The 18,194-nt window shown below is 54.9% G+C and overlaps 1 protein-coding gene across 2 annotated transcripts in view; it reads right to left on the reverse strand.

Moving 5' to 3' along the window:
- Window positions 1-18,194, reverse strand: part of CORO7 (coronin 7) — a 184,473-nt gene that overhangs the window by 153,814 nt on the left and 12,465 nt on the right. For both annotated transcript variants that reach the window (XM_048867848.2, XM_048867847.2), the window contains exons 2-6: window positions 17,043-17,139; window positions 15,744-15,818; window positions 13,974-14,044; window positions 13,003-13,186; window positions 12,006-12,082 (exon numbers count right to left, since the gene is read on the reverse strand). In XM_048867848.2, the coding sequence (XP_048723805.2) occupies window positions 12,006-12,082; window positions 13,003-13,186; window positions 13,974-14,044; window positions 15,744-15,818; window positions 17,043-17,139 (504 nt within the window). The remainder of the gene's footprint in view (window positions 1-12,005; window positions 12,083-13,002; window positions 13,187-13,973; window positions 14,045-15,743; window positions 15,819-17,042; window positions 17,140-18,194) is intronic.

The raw sequence follows: 18,194 nt of genomic DNA on the forward strand, positions 1-18,194 counted from the left end.
AGTGTCCCTGCTCCTGCAGTGTCCCTGCTCCAGCCTCCGGTACCTGAGCTGGCTGGGTTAAAGCTGGCTTGGGGACGTCAACCCGAGCTGTGATCGTGCCACAGGACTGCAGTGCAGATAGGCTCCGAGTCATAGAATCATAGAATATCAGGGTTGGAAGGGACCCCAGAAGGTCATCTAGTCCAACCCCCTGCTCACAGCAGGACCAATTCCCAGTTAAATCATCCCAGCCAGGGCTTTGTCAAGCCTGACCTTAAAAACCTCTAAGGAAGGAGATTCTACCACCTCCCTAGGTAACGCATTCCAGTGTTTCACCACCCTCTTAGTGAAAAAGTTTTTCCTAATATCCAATCTAAACCTCCCCCACTGCAACTTCAGACCATTACTCCTCGTTCTGTCATCTGCTACAATTGAGAACAGTCTAGAGCCATCCTCTTTGGAACCCCCTTTTAGGTAGTTGAAAGCAGCTATCAAGTCCCCCCCTCGTTCTTCTCTTCTGCAGGCTAAACAATCCCAGCTCCCTCAGCCTCTCCTCATAACTCATGTGTTCCAGTCCCCTAATCATTTTTGTTGCCCTTCGCTGGACTTTCTCCAATTTATCCACATCCTTCTTGAAGTGTGGGGCCCAAAACTGGACACAGTACTCCAGATGAGGCCTCACCAATGTCGAATAGAGGGGAACGATCACGTCCCTCGATCTGCTCGCTATGCCCCTACTTATACATCCCAAAATGCCATTGGCCTTCTTGGCAACAAGGGCACACTGCTGACTCATATCCAGCTTCTCGTCCACTGTCACCCCTAGGTCCTTTTCCGCAGAACTGCTGCCTAGCCATTCGGTCCCTAGTCTGTAGCTGTGCATTGGGTTCTTCCGTCCTAAGTGCAGGACCCTGCACTTATCCTTATTGAACCTCATCAGATTTCTTTTGGCCCAATCCTCCAATTTGTCTAGGTCTTTCTGTATCCTATCCCTCCCCTCCAGCGTATCTACCACTCCTCCCAGTTTAGTATCATCCGCAAGTCTATAGGTCTGCCTTGTTACCAAGCCACTTCACTGTCCCCGAGGGAAAGAAAGGGAACCCCAGCGGCCTAGGAAATGCTGTCAGAGTGCACTTACAGGCAAAATAAAGTGACTGAGAAACAACCTTACAGACTAACAAATTTATCTGAGCATAAGCTTTCGTGGGCTAAAACCCACTTCCTTGGATGCATGCAGCGGAAAATACAGTAGGAAGATATATACATACAGAGACCATAAAACAATGGGTGTTATCATACACACTACAACGAGACACTCGTAGTGTGTATGATAACACCCATTGTTTTATGGTCTCTGTATGTATGTATCTTCCTACTGTATTTTCCGCTGCATGCATCCAAGGAAGTGGGTTTTAGCCCACGAAAGCTTATGCTCAAATAATGTGTTAGTCTAAGGTGCCACAAGTACTCCTTTTCTTTTTGCAGATACAGACTATCACGGCTGCTACTCTGAAACCCTTCGTATGCCACTCCTCTGCTCTGGCCTGCCGGCTTCTGCCATATGCGGCAAGCCCTCGGCTCCGACTAGTGGAGAGGGAGCTGAATTTATCCGGCTGGCGTGAGGGTGTGCAGACCCCAGAGGCGCTGACAGTGCTGGTGCTTGGAAAGCTGCTGTCTGTGCTCACCCCCACGCACGCTGGCTCTGGGGGGACAGAGTTCCCCTCACGCCAGAGTGACTGGCTCTCCCATGGAGCTAGCATGGTGCTCGCCCCAATCCAATCCCCCTTCACGGGCAGGCAGGCTTGGGGCTTTGATCAGTTTGGGGCCTACCTATTCCCTCTTCCCACCATCAGATGGAAGCCCATCCCCTCACTCACAGATTTGAGGCCGGCACTCGAGCCATCAGGTCAGGGTGAGGGGAGGAGAGCTGAACGAGGGGGAAGCCACGCCTGCCCCCAAAGTTGCTAGGGAAGGAATTGCAGGCTCCCTCGCCTCCAGCTCTTGAGAGCCTGGCTGCGGAGCTCCCTGTGGCAGCAGCTCAGCGGGCCAGCAGGAGGACAGAGGGGCCCAGCACCCTCTGCAGAGGAAGGATGCACCTTTGGCTTGACTGTTAGTGTAATGACCAAACCCTTGGTCTGGGCATTATGCTGGAGAGCCCTGCCATATGCACGGGGGAGTGTGGTGACGGCAATCGGCAGGCTCAGCTTGACATCCCACACGTCCCTAGAGCTCCATGTGTGTTGGGGAACATTCCCATGGGTCACACTGGCCCCAATCGGCTCCACCACCCCCGTAACACCCCCAAGCACTGATCGCCCTACAAACTCCTCATGTAGGCCTGGGCCCCAGGGATCAAGCCCCTTATCAACGTTGCGCTGACAACAGCCCAGGATGATCAAGGACACTGCTGCAGACAAGGGTAGTGGCAGTGATTCCTGCTCCATCTCCGCCCTAGAAACCCTGTGTCTCCAGGCTGCTTTCTCTTCTCCCGTGCCCTTGGGGCTTTCTCTTATCTTGTTCCGGGAGAGGACGGGGTCTGTTTTGTCTGCCCATGTGCCCTGGCCTGTGTCCAGGGGAACATGAGTCAAGGGAGGGAGCTGCGGTGAAGGCCAACAGGTGGGGCGGCGGGGGGGAGAGAAAGAAAAGAGCCCTCAATGGAATCAATAATAGTTCCAAGCACACCACAAGGGCGTTAGAGGTGCCAACTGGCTCAGCTTCTCCTGGCAGAGAGGCTCCCAGAGGAGGAGCGACTAGAAATGTCTGGACCAAGGGAAACTGCAGCAGGGCCTGGTTCTAAGGAGGCGGGACTGAGAGCTGACCTCATCGCTGTCACCTCCCCCACCACCCTGCTTCCCCTGCCTCTCAGGCATCCTGCTGGCACGGCACCTTGCAGATGATCCATGTTCCTAAATCACTTTGGGAGGGAGGGAAGAGAGCCCTGCTGCTCAGCTCATCTCCCTGCCAGGGGCCAGGACTGACTGCTCTCCACGGCTTATTGATTATACATATCACCCTAGCAGGCCCAGGATACTGCAGGACCCCATGGCACTGTACAAACCCAGGACAAATCTAGGCTTCTTTTGTCAGTGTTTAATTTGGGTGTCCCAGGAAAAGGGGCTGCCAAGCCCTTCCCTGGGGAGACTATTCCCTAGCTCAAGAGCCTGGCTCTCATAGCGTGCTCAGAGCAGCAGGCAGCTACTCCGTACTGCGAGCCAGCCACGATGAAATGGTGGATTCCCCAGCACTCCGGGCTGGCAGGGCTAGATTGGCTCAAGGGGCAGTACAAAGGGACATTCCGGCCCACTCCCTGCTGAGGGCTTGCGGGATTCAGCAGGCCCAAAGTTCACTCCCTTCTCTGGGCCCAGCCCCATGCTAGCCCTAGTGCCTGCAGGACAGCTTTTGCCTTGCAGCAGATTACAGTCTTCGACTCAGCCCAGCCACCCAACCATAGGATCAGGGAGAAGAGGCAGCACAAGGGGACCAAACACCCCACATATCACCGCTATGCCCCAGACCGAAGACGCCTGTCTGTGCATTCTGACTGAGCCCAGGGAATTCTTCCTCTCAGCTCTTGCCCTAGCCACATTCCTGTGGGACAGCAGCACCAGCAGGAAGAGGATCAATTGCCCCACAGCAACAGCACAGCACTGCTACCCAGAGGCCAGCAAAGTCCTACCAAGACTTAGGACTGTCCAGACTGGATTGGACCCAAGGTCCATTTAGTCCAAAAACCTGGCTCTGACAGCAGCCAGTACTTCAGGGAAGGTGCATGGAGCCTGGTTTCACATGAAGAGCAGACAGATCCTGTCAGTGCTTGGACTGGGATCCTCTGTGCCAAAGTGCTGCAAGTGAGCAGGTGATGTCACACCAAAGGCGCTCTTCTCGGTTAATGCCAACCCAGACTGGGCTACAGGCACAAAGGAGGGCAGATGGAGGGTCTGCCCCCTCCTGACCAGGCAGAGTGTACTGTGCCGGAGAAGAGATGCAAGGTGTGCAATCGGGCCAGATTCCAGCTGGGTCATTAAGTAACAGGGGAACTGGACTGCAATGTCGCTGCAATGTTCTTCAATTCCTGGCCCGAACAGTTGGTTACTGCTGCTGGGCTCTGCTCAGTCACCACGTCCCACCTTCTCCAGCCAAACCCTCGTCACAGGACAATCCCAAGGACACTCAGTACAGTAATTCCACCAGCCTGGTATTTGGTTTGGGAAGCGCTCTCTACCATGAGGTTTGTCATTATCACCACCAGGGGGCAGAGGAAGCTGGTCCAATGGGAAAGCACTACCCGGGTGGCCACATCTGTTCCTACCAGATCTATGGATCCCAAAGGCTGTTCAGACCTCAGCACACTGGCAGGTGCAAATGAAGCTTTCTGATGGCAGCCCAGTGCCACGGGACCTCTGCTGAGCTGGCAGCAAGGCGGCCAATAGCCCATGGTGCAACCTGCCCCCGCTCAGCTCTCAGGAGTGGGAACTCTTAAGGCATGCTTTAGAAAAGGGGCCTGAAAGCACAGTTGCCAACTTTCACGCAGTAAATAAGAACCCCGACTTTCACAATAAGCCAAAAAAAATCAAGCTAATCCCATTTCAAAATAAGGCCAAAACAAGCCAATCCCTAAGAACCCCAATGCTCTATGTGACTAGATCCCCCTGGCATGCAGTCTGGGACTGTGGTGGGCCCACTGTGCACCCCTGACTCTCTTCCCCACCTTGCCCCTGCTTGCCAGGGCCTGATGAAAAAAAATATAAAATTAAAAAAAAAAGCAACAAGCTACAAGCCAAACAAGCCAATTAAACCAAAAACAAGCCCAATTTCTGCATTTTTTTTCATGGGTTTGGCATGCCTGCCTGAAAAGTGTCTTCCCCCAACCCTCCATCAGGCAGAGCCCCCCAGGCAGCCAAGGGCTGCCTGAGCGGGGAATTAGCAAGGTTGCGACCCTACAAGGAAGCAGCCCCCAGTGGAGAGAAATTATTACGAATCAAGCTGTTCAAACCTTCAGAGCCTTTCTCCCAGCTGCTGAGGGCGCCATGCCCCAGCCTTCCCACGAGGGCACGGGAGGATGGGGGTGCGAGGACAGAGCCCCAGAGCCCTGGTCTGGAGAGACTCCTCGGGGAGCTCCAGTGATGGGGAGTTCCAGTAGTAGTGGGACATTAGAAGGGACAGGGCTGCATTAACACGTCCCCCAGACTGGCTCTGAGCGAGAGGTACAGTGCCAGGACCCGAGCAGCGCCAGCCGGCCCACCCCGGCTCTGCTAGAGAGTCGAGCACAGACAAGGCTGGGGTGCCCTGAAGGTCGGAGGCCTGCCCTTGCAGAATTCAGAGACCTGCCCTGAGCTGGGTGCTCAAGCCAGGCAAGGAAAGTGCCGCACAGCCAGCCCTTCCGGAGCAGTATGTGTGTCACAAGCACCATCTAGTGCTCACTCGCCACAGTCCCACACCACCACCTTTTCCCTCTCTCAACCGGGATGAAGGGGTCTGCTCCCCCCGTTCACTGCAATGCCCCATACAAACCCAGCCAGCTGAGACACCTAGCCCCCGATTCATCATTTCTACAGTGCCCAGAACGTGCCTGGTGACTTTCCAACACAGCTAGGGTTGCCAGGCACCTGGTTTTCGACCAGAACACCCAGTTGAAAAGGAAACCTGGCAACTCCAGTCGGCACCACTGACCGGGCTGTTAAAAGTCTGGTTGGCAACTCAACAGGGGCCCAGGGCTAAGGCAGACTCCTTACTTGCCCAGGCTCCACGCTGCCCCCGGAAGTGGCTGCCAGGTCCCTGCAACCCCTAGGCCTTCCCAGCACCAGTTCTGCAGCTCCCATTGGCCGGGAACTGCAACCAATGGGAGCTGCGGGGGGCAGCACCTGTGGGCATAAAGGCAGTGTGCACAGCTGCCTATGTGCCTAGAGGCTTCAGGGACCTGGCGGCCACTTCCTCAGAGGGCCCCATACTCCAACCTTCTGCCCCAGCCCCCAGTCCCCTCCCGCACTCTAAACCCCTTACCCCCCTGAACCCCAACCCCCTGACCCAGCCTAGAGCCCGCTCCTCCCCAGCCCCAGCCCAGAGCCCTCACCCCTCCCCAACCCCCGTCCCAGTCCAATGAAAGTGAGTGAGGGTGGGGAAGAGTGAGCAACAAAGGGAGGGGGAATAAAGCAAGTAGGAGGCAGGGCCTCAGAGAAAGGGTGGGGCAGGGGCGTTTGGTTTTGTGTGATTAGAAAATTGGCGACCCTAACACATCCCTGCCTCAGCCAAGGCTGAGCCCCGCTCTCCCCTGCCTCAGCATGGGACAAAGTTTGCTTCTGCCGTCCCTAGCAACAACAGCCAGGAGTAAGCAGTGCGTTTCTTTAGGATGAAGTCTCAATCTCTTCAGTGAATTGAGCTGGGCTAGAAGCCATGGGCTCTTGTTATTATGGTAGTGATGGGAAGCGCATTGTGCTAGGTGCTGTATAAATGGGAGAGGTGCTGCCCGGAATGCAGGATTGCTAGGTTCTGGTCATGGCTTTGTTACTGGCTCTTCCTCTGGGGTCCCACCCCGAGCAGTACACTGGGAGTAAGTACGTGTCCAGTGCACGTGCTGCTAGAGATCCTTGGGGGATGATGCTACAGATGGGCAATGTGTTACTCTGTCCTCTCTCATAAGAATGGCCACACTGGGTCAGACCAAAGGTCCATCTAACCCAGTATCCTGTCATCCACCAGTGGCCAATGCCAGGCACCCAAGAGGGAATGAACAGAACAGGTAATCCTAAAGTGATCCATCCCGTCACCCATTTCCTCTCAATCACTCTTTGCTCCATGCCCACAGGCACAGCTCTCCATAGCATTGCTCGGATCAGCCATCTCAGGCTGGGTCTGCTATGAAGATGAGACTGCAGGCTGGGAGTCCTTCCCATGCTCCAGCTCTGCTGCAGGTGTGTTTGTAGTCAGACGTGCTGATAGGGAGTTTGTGGCACACTCGCTCCTGTGGGCCCTGCGGAGCCTGCCTGGCTCTGGGGGAGGAAGCTGGCATCTGTAGGGCTGGCACAGACAAAGACAGCCTAGCCTGGGTAGTGGGGAAGGGCAGCTGCAGCATATTCCTTCGCAGGCATCCACTAAATTCTCAACAGATGTCTGCCCCTCCTGAAGGCAGAGGCCTGCCCAGGTGTCAGGGGGACACAAACAGGTCCTTTAACGCTGGTGAGAATGGAAAGCATCCACAAGGACACCCAGGGCCCTAATGGAGCCAGGGCTCCCTCCCTCAACACCTCTGCTGGTAAGACGAGCAGGTACAATCCTGCCCCAGACTGGCTGAGTATCGCCTGTTCCCTTCCGCACAGCTGACTGGCCAGAGCAGCGCATCAGCCCACTACACAGGCACCTCGCAGCACGGGCCTGTCCCTCACTCCCATCCAATTCAAGGAAACCCAGAACAGTGGAACCAGCCGAGGACCTAGCCAGTTCTCCCCTTCATCTTCCAATGAGCAGCAGAAGCGCTGGGGTAATTGGATTTCAGCAGGGGCAGCACAATGTGGAAACCGGGCCGGGCAGGGCCAGCCATCCCATGGGGGGGAGACTGACCCAGTTACCCCTCCCACACTGTCCTCACAGGGCACCAGCCCCCAATGACCCCACCCCTCACCACAACCCCTTGGGGAAGAGAACAGGCTGGGAGGAGCCACTCACAAGCACAGGAGTGGGCAGGATCAGCCACAGCAGGAACCTTTGGGCGCCGAGATCACCAGCATCCGATGCTTTGACTGGGCCTTCTCTGTCCTCTGCTGCAGGTGCCAATGTCCTCCCCCATCTCCCCACCTGCCCTGTGCACGCCCCCTTCCCATCCTCCAGCTGGTTAGCTAATCACTTCCCAGAAAAACCCAGCTCAGGCTGGTGGCACTGCCGTACCATGGGTTGAGCATGTCAGGGTTTGTTCTTACAGCCTCCTTCCGCTCAGACGCCATTGGTCTGGTCATTTTAATGGCAGTGTCATCAGGGCAGGGACTGCCTCTCATTGTGTTTGCATAGCTCCTAGCACAACAGGCCTTAAGCCTGGCCAAGGTGCCTGGGCACTGCTGGAATATGGTTAAGGATCTACCCCAGAGAGCAAGAGCGCAGGACGGGGGCAGGACTGTTTGGAGGAGCCAGGCAGAGTGAGATGTGAGGAGAGTTTGAGTGACACACAACGCTGGACTCTCCCCCACAGCTTGGCGAGGAAGCGTGCGCTTGCCACCCAGGACAGTGGTCAGCAAAGACCCAACAGCTTTGGAGGAGTCTGATGGTTCCAGTCACACGCACTGGCAGTGACAAAGCTCAGTCTTCAGGGACCTGAGGGATTAAAGGCGTACAGGGCCAGAGATCCGGGGTGAAATCCTGGCCTATTTAAACTAATGGCAGAACTTCCCTTGACAGCAGTGGGCCAGGATTTCCCCTTGCTGCTGAAGTGTCGTATTTGCTTCCAGCATCACCTACTAAAGCAAGGAGCCTGTAATCCCCCACACCAGGTCAACTCTGCCACAGCAAGAGGTGGCATCAGCCCTTCCAGGCTGGCCAATGGAAGCCCTGCACTCAGAGAGCTCAAAGGCAGTCAGATGCCTGCATTGACCAGTACGAGTCACGAGAACGCCAGCAACTTGAAAAATCACTGGATTGCTTTCACCGCACTTCAGCCATGCTGTCTGCAATCCTGTGGGCAAACAGAAGGGATGGGACAAAGAGCGAGTCGCCCGCCAGAGCAGCCAGGCAAGGAAGAAACAGCCCTGGGAACAGCCAATCAATGGCATGTGATTACCTGGGCTGCTATCAGCAAGCTGTCACAAATGTCTGACTTTGCCTTCCCCAGTCAGCAGCTAGAGCTAGAAGTCATTAGCCCAGCTGCAGACAGATTTGCCAGTATCAACAGGAATATTACTGCCTCACTTCTTCTAGAGGCACAAAAATGCAGTATGCCTGCAGTATCCAGGTAGCCAGGGAGAGCCAGCACCAGCCATGTCAAGGATCGCGCATACACTCAGAGACCATGGGGTACAGAAATTGGAGGAATGATTGGACAATCAGAGAGGGGGACAAGTTGCAGAAATATACTTTGAATCCAGTTGGTTCTGATTTTGGATCAAGAAATTCTACTTTTAGACCATGAGAGTTTTGTTCATCAGGATCTCAAACACTTTTGTACACACCTAGTAACTAAGTTCCCTCTAAGCTGTGGGGCCACACGGATATCAAGGGCACACAGGCAGAGGCGCCTCTCCCCTGGCCTTGGGCTGCTGTGGCGAGAGAGGGCCGAGGGGAGTCCTCTCACCCTACCAGAGCCCTGGGGCAGCCTGCATCCCAAACCCCTCATCCCCAGCCGCACCCCAGAGCCCACCACCACCCCTGAGCCCCCTACACTCCAAATCCCTCAGCCCCACCACCACCACATATCACCTCCATATTGGTACACATAATAAGATTAATTCTGCACATGGATGTAAAAAATTAGAGGGAACATTGCATGAATTCTGCTGTTGGAAGCCAGGCAAATCAAGAACCATGGAAAATCCTGGGTGACCCCTGCTGACCATTCTGTAGCACTGCCTGACAGACGATTTATGACTAAGGCCCTTTTTGAATTGCAGAATGATTGTCAAAAAATTGCAGCCAAGTTGTGGACAAGCCATGGAAAATTGCAGAAAAGTAATAATGGATCTTATTGTTTGTGGTAATAAAATACATTATTACTTTCCCTGAGATTTTTTGCTGTTAGCCACCTGGGAAGGCATGGCAGGGCTCACGCTGTCAAAACTGTGGTGGAAGCCTAATATTGAAGAATCTGCAATTTCCACAATATTGCAAGTTAAGTAGGGCCCTATTTATGACTGTTATGATGACATTAATACTGATTAAGTCTGATGTTAAGTGACAGTGTCTTGACAATATCTGGTAAATAAAATATTTAAACTCTTATTCAGCCAGATGAAGAGAACTACAACCTGCAATAGCACCATCTAGTGACTCCAGGAATATTACATTCCTACTTTACAGAACGAAGAATCAAGTTTACTAGCACCATAGACTTGAAAGAAACTTGGAGAAATGCTTACTGTGCACTGTGGTGCAGTTCTCTATACATGCTGAGCATATCCCCAGGAAAGCTTGTTTCTGCCCTATGATTGCAGTTCTTATGCATAGACCTGCTGCCTGAAGGTTATATTGGTACCCATGCAACCAAGCCAGCTGTTACATAGCGTTAGAACATTGCACAGAGTACTCCACCTCCGCAGCACACACTGCTCAGGGAGCAACACCAAATCCAGGGTCACTCTCTGGTCTCACATTTGCCACCCGCCCATACGTTTGACTAGTCATTGCTGGCAACATATAGTACTACAGAATGCGTCATGCCCTCCCCTCCATTCTACCTCTTCTGTCCTCTGCAGGGATGTTGGCAGGCTTTCTGCTGAAGATTAGCCAGAATGCAGGTCCCACTCAAAGAGAGCCATTACTCCTCTAGCAGATGGTCCCTGCATCAAGCATTGCTCTGCAGAGTGGTACTCCCCCACTACACTTTTCCCTCCAGACACCCTTATTAGGGAAGAGCCAAATTGTTCGTTAGGAACGGGTGTGTTCAGATACTGAGCAGGCCTCTGGAGTGCAGGCCAGCCTCTTGTATTCCCACTCCATGACTAGTGGATTTACATAACTCTAAGAAAAAAGCATCCTGTGTTAATGCAGGATCCCAGAGAGCTTACCCACCTCACAGGAATCTCTTAATGCAGCTGCCTCTAGGATGGAACAGAATAGCACACAGCAACACTACATAACAGCCAAGGATAGGAAGTGACTATTGTACCCAGTTGAAACTGCAGGAGGAATTTAGGGAGGCAGAACCCAGCTGGTGATATTATTTGAACAGGGAACCAGGATTAACAGCCCAATTGTGGCAAGGAATGCCATATGAACTGCAGCCTCTTTTCTGTTAAGTGATTTCACATGATGAGCTAAGAGGAAGGGTAACAGCAAAGGCTGTCAAGGGGAGGAGAGCGGTGGGGACGGGGAAGATGATGGGTTAGCTGCTTTTGCTGTATGTTTGCAGGGAGACAGCACAATTGTTCATAACACATCAAGTGTTTTCAACCTAAGTCTGGAGGAGGGAAGCAGAAATGCTGATGACAGATCTTGGCAATACCACGTGGAGCAGAAGGTGGCACACTGATGGTGCTAGCCTCGTGGCTCTAGGAAAGGGGTTTTGCAGAGGTCAGAGCACGTATGGCAAGAGGCATTTGCTGGTTTCCCTGCTGCCTTTCCAAGCGAGTGACTCTCTAGACAAAGGCTCTGCCATTTCCCTAGTACTGGGGTGGGACGTCATCACTGGAAAGCAGCAAGCTGTGCATTTGGAGCACACAAGCCAGGACAATCAGCCACCACATATTTTATTTGCTCCTTCCCCTTGCAACAGGCCCTGGACTCACCTTTGTCAGACCCCTTTCACTGGTAAAAGCTGAACTCCTTTTCCCTAGCACACGGGGTGAGAGGGGTTTGGGTCAGTTCAAAGGAGAACTGAGGTCAGACCTTTCCAGCCCGCGCCTGCTGGCTCAGTAGGGACAAGACCAAGGACGGCACATACAGAAGCGCTTTGCATTTCGCTATTTCCCCTCTCCTCTGCCAGGCTCAGCCCCTCCAGCAGCTGTCCAGTCCCATCCCCCACTGCACCGCTGTCATGGGCTCCCTGGCAGACGGGAGCTAGTCCAGGCTTAGCTCTGCTGCGGGGGAGGCTAGAGAGCCCTGGGCATCTAGTGCACAAGCAGCTCGACACTCATGCCTCGGTTCTACAAGCCTGTCCCGAGGTGCTGCGGCGGGCAGCCCTGGGCTGCTTGAGAGAAGAGGCAGCCGGCCAGGCTCCAGCAGCAGCACTCCTAGCACAGCAGAGGGAGGAGAATGATCTTTAGATGCTCCCATCACACCGTGGCTTGATCGTACCCCAGTGTGCCCCCCCCGAACGCCGCACACCAGATCTGCTCAGGAAATAGCACTCAGGGTTCCCAGCCCACCTGACCTGGTGCACCCGCTGTGCTCACCTTAGAGGAGGTGCCGAGGAGGGCACCGTCTTGTTTCCAGGCCACACTCTGGATCAGGTCGCCGTGAGGTTCCAGTGCTGGGGAGGTGAGTGAGAGTTGGAGTCAATCCCTGCTGGGCACAAACTGCCGGCGGGCACAGCTGTCAGTCACCACTAGGGGAGGGCAAAAGGGGGGTGATTCCTCCCCTCCCCCACAAACATACAGTCTCGTCACAGGTCAGACACTTAACACACGGCAGCACTTTAGAAGAGTGGGGGCAGTTTGCACCACTGCAGGCATTAGTCTCTTCTCCATCCAAACCCTTCCATTTTGAACATTTCAAATACTGGATTTTTTGCTTGAAAGTAACAAACAGGTGACCGAATTTCGGTTCATTTTCACGTGAAGGGCCATGCCCCAGCCCCAAGGGCTTCCGGTCCAATTCAGATGCAGGCAGTGCCAGGAGAAGTGAGCCGCTCGAGGTACTGGCAGTGGCATAGGCCTCCTTCATATAGGGCCCTGGCTCAAACCCAGCTGAGGCCAGGGTGCTCAAGCGCCATCCCAACGCAGGGGCTGTTCAGTGGCCAGCGTGACACATGTGCTGGTCTCACACACACCCCAGAGTGAGGGGAGCAGGTGCCCACACCACCACTCACCACATGCTCTGGACGGGTGTCTCAGCAGGGAGGCCAAGGAATAACTGGGCCATGGTGCCTGAACTCCCTGCAGGGTGGCCCTTTCAAGACTGGGTTAAGACCCTGATGGGTGTCTAGGACAGTCACTACCTGTGCCCTGCAGCACTGCTCAGGTGGCAGCTTTCACCAGCACTGAGGTCATTCAGAAAAACACCACACCCACAAAGGGGACACAGAGTGGGCCAAGGGACTAGCCCCAGTCAGGTAGCAGGAGTTCCCGGAGTAAATGCAGCTGAGCAGAGACTTGCTCCAGCATTCACTCAGGAAAGGCTGCACCTGGGCCAAGGGCACATGCTCTGCAGGACTGTGACGGCCATGCCTACCTGTCAGGGGTTTCTGCTGGGCCACATCCCAGACCTTTGCCGTTCTCCCAGCTCCGCTCACCAGGACGCCGTCCGCTGTTGGGTGGAACTGGAGTGTCTCCACCTGGCATCCCGCCGGCCCCAGGGTCATTCCAGGGCAGGAGGGCAGGTCCTGGCCACTCTCAGACAGGCGCCACACCTTCACCTACAGCCCGAGACACTAGGGTGAACCCCAGCAAGACCCCTTGAAGGCCCCTTCCTCCATGCCCAAATCCCCCAGGAAGATGCCACACACTCAGAAGGCTCCATTTGCCACAGCGCCCATGTGCGGAGGTGGGGTTTGAACTGGGCTCCCCTACTCTAGAAAGCTGGCAGCAAGTGCTCAGCCATTCACCTCCTTGGCTTTGTCCCCCCTAGGCAGGGGTGACTGGAGCCTCTGTGGGGTTCCCAGTCCTACCCAACTGGGCATACAGCCTGGGTGCCACGTGGGGTTATAGAGCCAAGCCAATCACAGCCCTTTCCCCTTCCCTCCCCAGCACAGACAGAGGAGACACACAGCCCACCTGCCTCACAAATGTGGCTGCCCCTGAGCCTTGCCCTCCGCCCCAGAGGTGGCTACTATGAACATCTTGGCTTGCTGCCAGCAGAGCACAGTTCCCATAGCCCGTCACTGCCCCAGACCCCGAGGGGGGCACTGAGCCCGCATCTCACTGATCTCCTTGGGCTCTCAGCAGCTGCCTCTCCCCCGACAACTGGGAAGGCGTTTTCATACTTCTCGTAGCTTGAGGGCCAAGCACCCTCCTCCGAACAGCTCCGTTTTACATCCCCATCCCTCTGTGGCTGCCCCTCAGCCCCACTCCTTAGTTCTCCAAGGAAAGTCCTGTACAAGCCACAGCCCAGAGATGACCCCAGGGCCATAGGACCGCCCCGCTCCCCTGCTCAAGTGGGTTTGCCGCATGCACCCCCCTCGGCCCGTTTCGATTTACACTCACGGTTTCATCAGCAGAGCCTGTTGCCAGCAGGAGCGCGTCGAATGGAGAAAAGTCAAAGTCCGTCACCACATCTGATGGGGAGAGGGGAGAGCAGAGGTTCACTCCAATGGCACACCAGCTCTCGGCTCCAAGGCTGCAGCATGTCCGCTGCAGCCACGGCCCACTTGCTCCCTGCCCTACGACAGCCTTGCTACATGCTTCTCCCAGAGCCCACAGCTCCCAGCAGGCAGCAATGGACAAACCTCCGCTGGCTTAGCAGCTCCTTTCTCATGAGCAGCTGGAAGATCAGATGATCATTGAAGCCCCACTGCTGAGCTAGGAATCTGGGGAGAGCAGAGTGGCTCTATTTCAGCCCTTGCTAACCCGCTGTGGGACGTCTTCCTTTCCCTTCTGCTGCCACAAGCTAACTAGCCTGTCCCAGGCATTCTGCCAAGGGATGGGGAGAACTAGCTCGCTGCCCTTTCTGCTTTGTTAGGGACAGATCAAAAAGGCCTTGTGGCGATTGGTTCCATGTAAGAAATTCCAGTTTTCTTGGACGACTGTTGAAAACCCCTGAAGGAGGGAGGAGGGGAGACAGCTACTCAACTCAAATGTATGGAACAGCTGGGAGGAAAGCACTTTGTGTGAAAGATCCAGCCATCCCACCTGAAGGCCAGAAGAGCTCCCATCATACCCCAGGAGAGCGAGAACTCAGCTTTCTGAGTTTGATTTGTACACCTGTAATGGGAGAAAACCTGCTCTTTAACACCCACAGTCAGGCCTTCTGTACCCATCAAAGGGCTTGGGCCCAAGTGGATTTTCCATTGCTGGCCCCCTACGGAGAGAGGCAGTGGAATGCCTTGCTAACTTAAGGGTGCAATTGGTGTCAGCATCTGCAGGAGCCTCACAACGTGAGCCAGACAGCGTCCAGCCCAGATAGCACCACAGCCAGCACACAGATGCACAGCTCTGTCAGGATGCACTACTGTGGCGTGAGGCCCTGCTTCAGCAAGCAACGCCGCTGGTAACAAAACACCCCTTTGTGATTCCCTGGTTCGGCATGCAGGCCACTGAAAGGCGCTCCTTGTAACTCCATCTGCAGGGACCTGGGGGAGGGAGGCGGACACAGTAATTAACAGCCCCTCTGCTGCATCTGGCACGCTCAAGAAAGTAGGTCACTGCGTACTTTTCCGTTTGTAAAAAATGACGAGATACAGGCCCATAAAGCCTTTAAAAAAAAAAAGGAACACCCACACTCCTTCGGCTCTGATTATCTGCTGCATATGCCCTGAAAAATCCTCCGGTTGGAGCAGGCAGCCTGTGCTGAGACAGGCCAACAGACTGTCCAGGCGCTGCTCTGCAATCCCACTAAGCGGTCAAGTACTCTCGTGCGCTCTGTCCTAGCATGTGAGTCACAGGGATAGTGGGCGACAAGTGACAGCTCCTTTCCAAAGGGCCACTGACCCAGTCAGAGATCCATGCCCTGCTTGGCTGTAAGAACCTCATGCAATGGCTGGGAGGAGGCTCATGGATTAGCAGTAGCCAAGGGAGACTCTCACCGCTACGTCACAGGTTCAAATCCGCACCAGGTCACTAATCACAAACTCCTTGCCTTCCAGTGGCTGGCCAGTGAAATGCATCTGGTGGCTCTCGGTCCTGTTCTCAGCATATAGGAACGTGCCTCACAAACCTGCCCCTTCCTGGCAGCGTCAGAGAGGCCTTTGAGACTGCTTGGCTCCCACCCACTAGTGCTGGTCCCTCATTCAATATGTTTTGGTCTGGTGAGCTCACCTGAATGGCAGCACAGCTGGGACACAGCCATCTTCCCTCCATCCTGGCTCTCCAGTGGCACGATGCCCAACACGCCTGAAAGACAACATAAGTCCTAAGCTGCCCACCAGTCCATCATGGCTGCCCCTTGCTGAGTACCATACTGCTTGCCAGGAGTGCCACACACCATGCACGCCTAGCATCCAAAAGCAAGCCAGGGGCAGACATGCCTCTGACGCCAGCTCAGCTGGGAGCTCCCATCTCCTGCAGGTGTTGGGTTCCATCCCCGCAGCATGTTCACAGGGAGACTCAGGTTTGCAGTGAAACAGACAACGTATCACATAGTCACAGTTCATGCCTCGGTTCTACAAGCCTGTCCCGAGGTGCTGCGGCGGGCAGCCCTGGGCTGCTTGAGAGAACCCAGGACACCCCAAGGGCTGAGGGCATGCACATGCTATCTCCCCCCAGCCACTGCCGGAGAGTGCCTGGACCAGTCATTAGCAGAGAGTGCCAACAAGGGAGTTTGCCGGCTTCGTACCAGTCCGGTCTGAAGCACAGAGCGCTATTGGGGGAGATAACAGTCACCAGGGTCCACATAGCCCACTCCAGTTTCAGTCTGTTATTGGTGAGTAATGACTGAGCTGACGGTCACCCCCGTGCCTGTTCACTTCCTGTTCACTTCCAGTGCCTGTTCACTTCCAGACACCTCAGTGGATCCCAGGAACCAAGCAAAGCCAGGCCAGTACCCGAATGGGGCAGCCGCCAACCACAGACACAGACTTTGGGACGTGGTACTGCCATGCTTCCCAGAGACATTCTGCCCCGCAGGGCACAATGTCCCGCAGGGCACATGGGGCACTGTGCTGCTAGAGCCATCTTTCCCACGAGGCAGGCGCCCGACACCGAGGTTCGTTATATTCATGTCTTTAATGAAGATAAGTAATCACATGGTCTTGTAACCCAGCCTCCCTGCCTCTACTTTCACCTATTGTGCTCCCTACTGTTGGTTGTTCTAACTTACATCATCCTGTTATTATTAGTCTGGAGCCTCCTAGAGGGTTGAGACACCCAGGTTCTAGTCCCTGCATGTCACTGCCCCTCCGTTCCTCAGTTTCCCCACCTATCCAATGGGGATAATGTTTCCTTTCTCCCTTTGTCTAATTAGAAAGTAAACTCTTCAGGGCAGGGTGCATTTGCACAGCACCTAGCACAATGGGGCCCCAATGACTATAGGGTTAATGGGCACATTAGCTGTGTTCCACACACATCTGAATCACCCTTCTCTGCCAAGGCTCCACTTCGGCCCACCCAGTGCCTTACCTGCAGAGTCAGCATTAAACGCTATCAAGCAGCAGCTGGACTTGATGTGGTTCCCAAAGGAGGTGGTGGAGCCGGCTCGGATATCCCTGATCCAGGCCTGGAATCCAGAGGAGAAATCGGGATTAGGAGAGCCCTGCCCTGAGTGGGCTGGGGAGAAGGAAGAGGGGAAGGAGTAGAGAAGCAGCCATGGAGCTGGATCTCCCATGCATCCAAGGGAGAGACGCAGCACTTCATCCTCCCACCACCACACAGCTGTGCCCCATCTCCCCAAGCCATTGCTTGCCCCAGGGGGTTCCTTGCAGCATCCCTCTCCCTTGCTCCATTTCTAGCAGTGCTGGGCTCTCTCTGGGACTGCAGCTAGTTCTGTGGAGTAGCTGCTCCCGTCCCGGGTGGCCCAAGGGTGCTCTCAGCAGGCTTGCCCAGGCACACCCCAGGGCACAGACAAGGCAAGCAGTGCAGAGCACATGATTCTCAGACTGTCACTTGGGGGTGCAGATGGCAAACAGCCCCCCTGAACAAGGCTTCCCCGTCAGGGCAAGAAGATATCAGTGGGGTTCCCCACGCTTCAGTACTCCACAGCTCAATCCCCATCTCCCCTCCACCCCTGTCCCCACAAGCCCAGAGTTAGAGACAGGCATCCCAGGGCTGGTTCCCAAGGAATCCTGTCCAGTGGTTAATTGCCACCCCCAGGCCCTTCCCCTCTTGCTCAGATTGGGGAGTGCCAGCCTGGCAATCCAGCCCTGCTCTGGGCCTACCTGCACGAAGTTACCCCAGAGGAGGTCAGCCCTTGAATCCTGTCCGGATGGCTCATGCAGAACAGCCCCTATCCAGGGCTCTAGGAGCAGAGCCACAATCACACTGTCTGGACAGAAATGAGCATCTCCTCCTCCCTCCACACCCCCATGGTAGAGGAGTCTCGCAGCGCGCCCTGATGGGCCCCAGCTCAAGCACTATCTGACAAGGGGGTGCATGTGGTGAGTAGACACGTCTGAGTTCACAGCCAAGGATGCCTCACTGAGAACTCCCTGCTACTGACCAGGGGACAGAAACCTTCAGCTGACTACACCAGTCCTGGCATCACAGGAGTTGCTCCCCAGCAGCCAGGATGCACTGAAGACTTGCAGCTTTGTACAGGCAAATCTAAAACCTGAC

Source organism: Caretta caretta, chromosome 10 (genome assembly GCF_965140235.1).
Source record: "Caretta caretta isolate rCarCar2 chromosome 10, rCarCar1.hap1, whole genome shotgun sequence".
Taxonomy (NCBI): Eukaryota; Metazoa; Chordata; order Testudines; family Cheloniidae; genus Caretta; species Caretta caretta.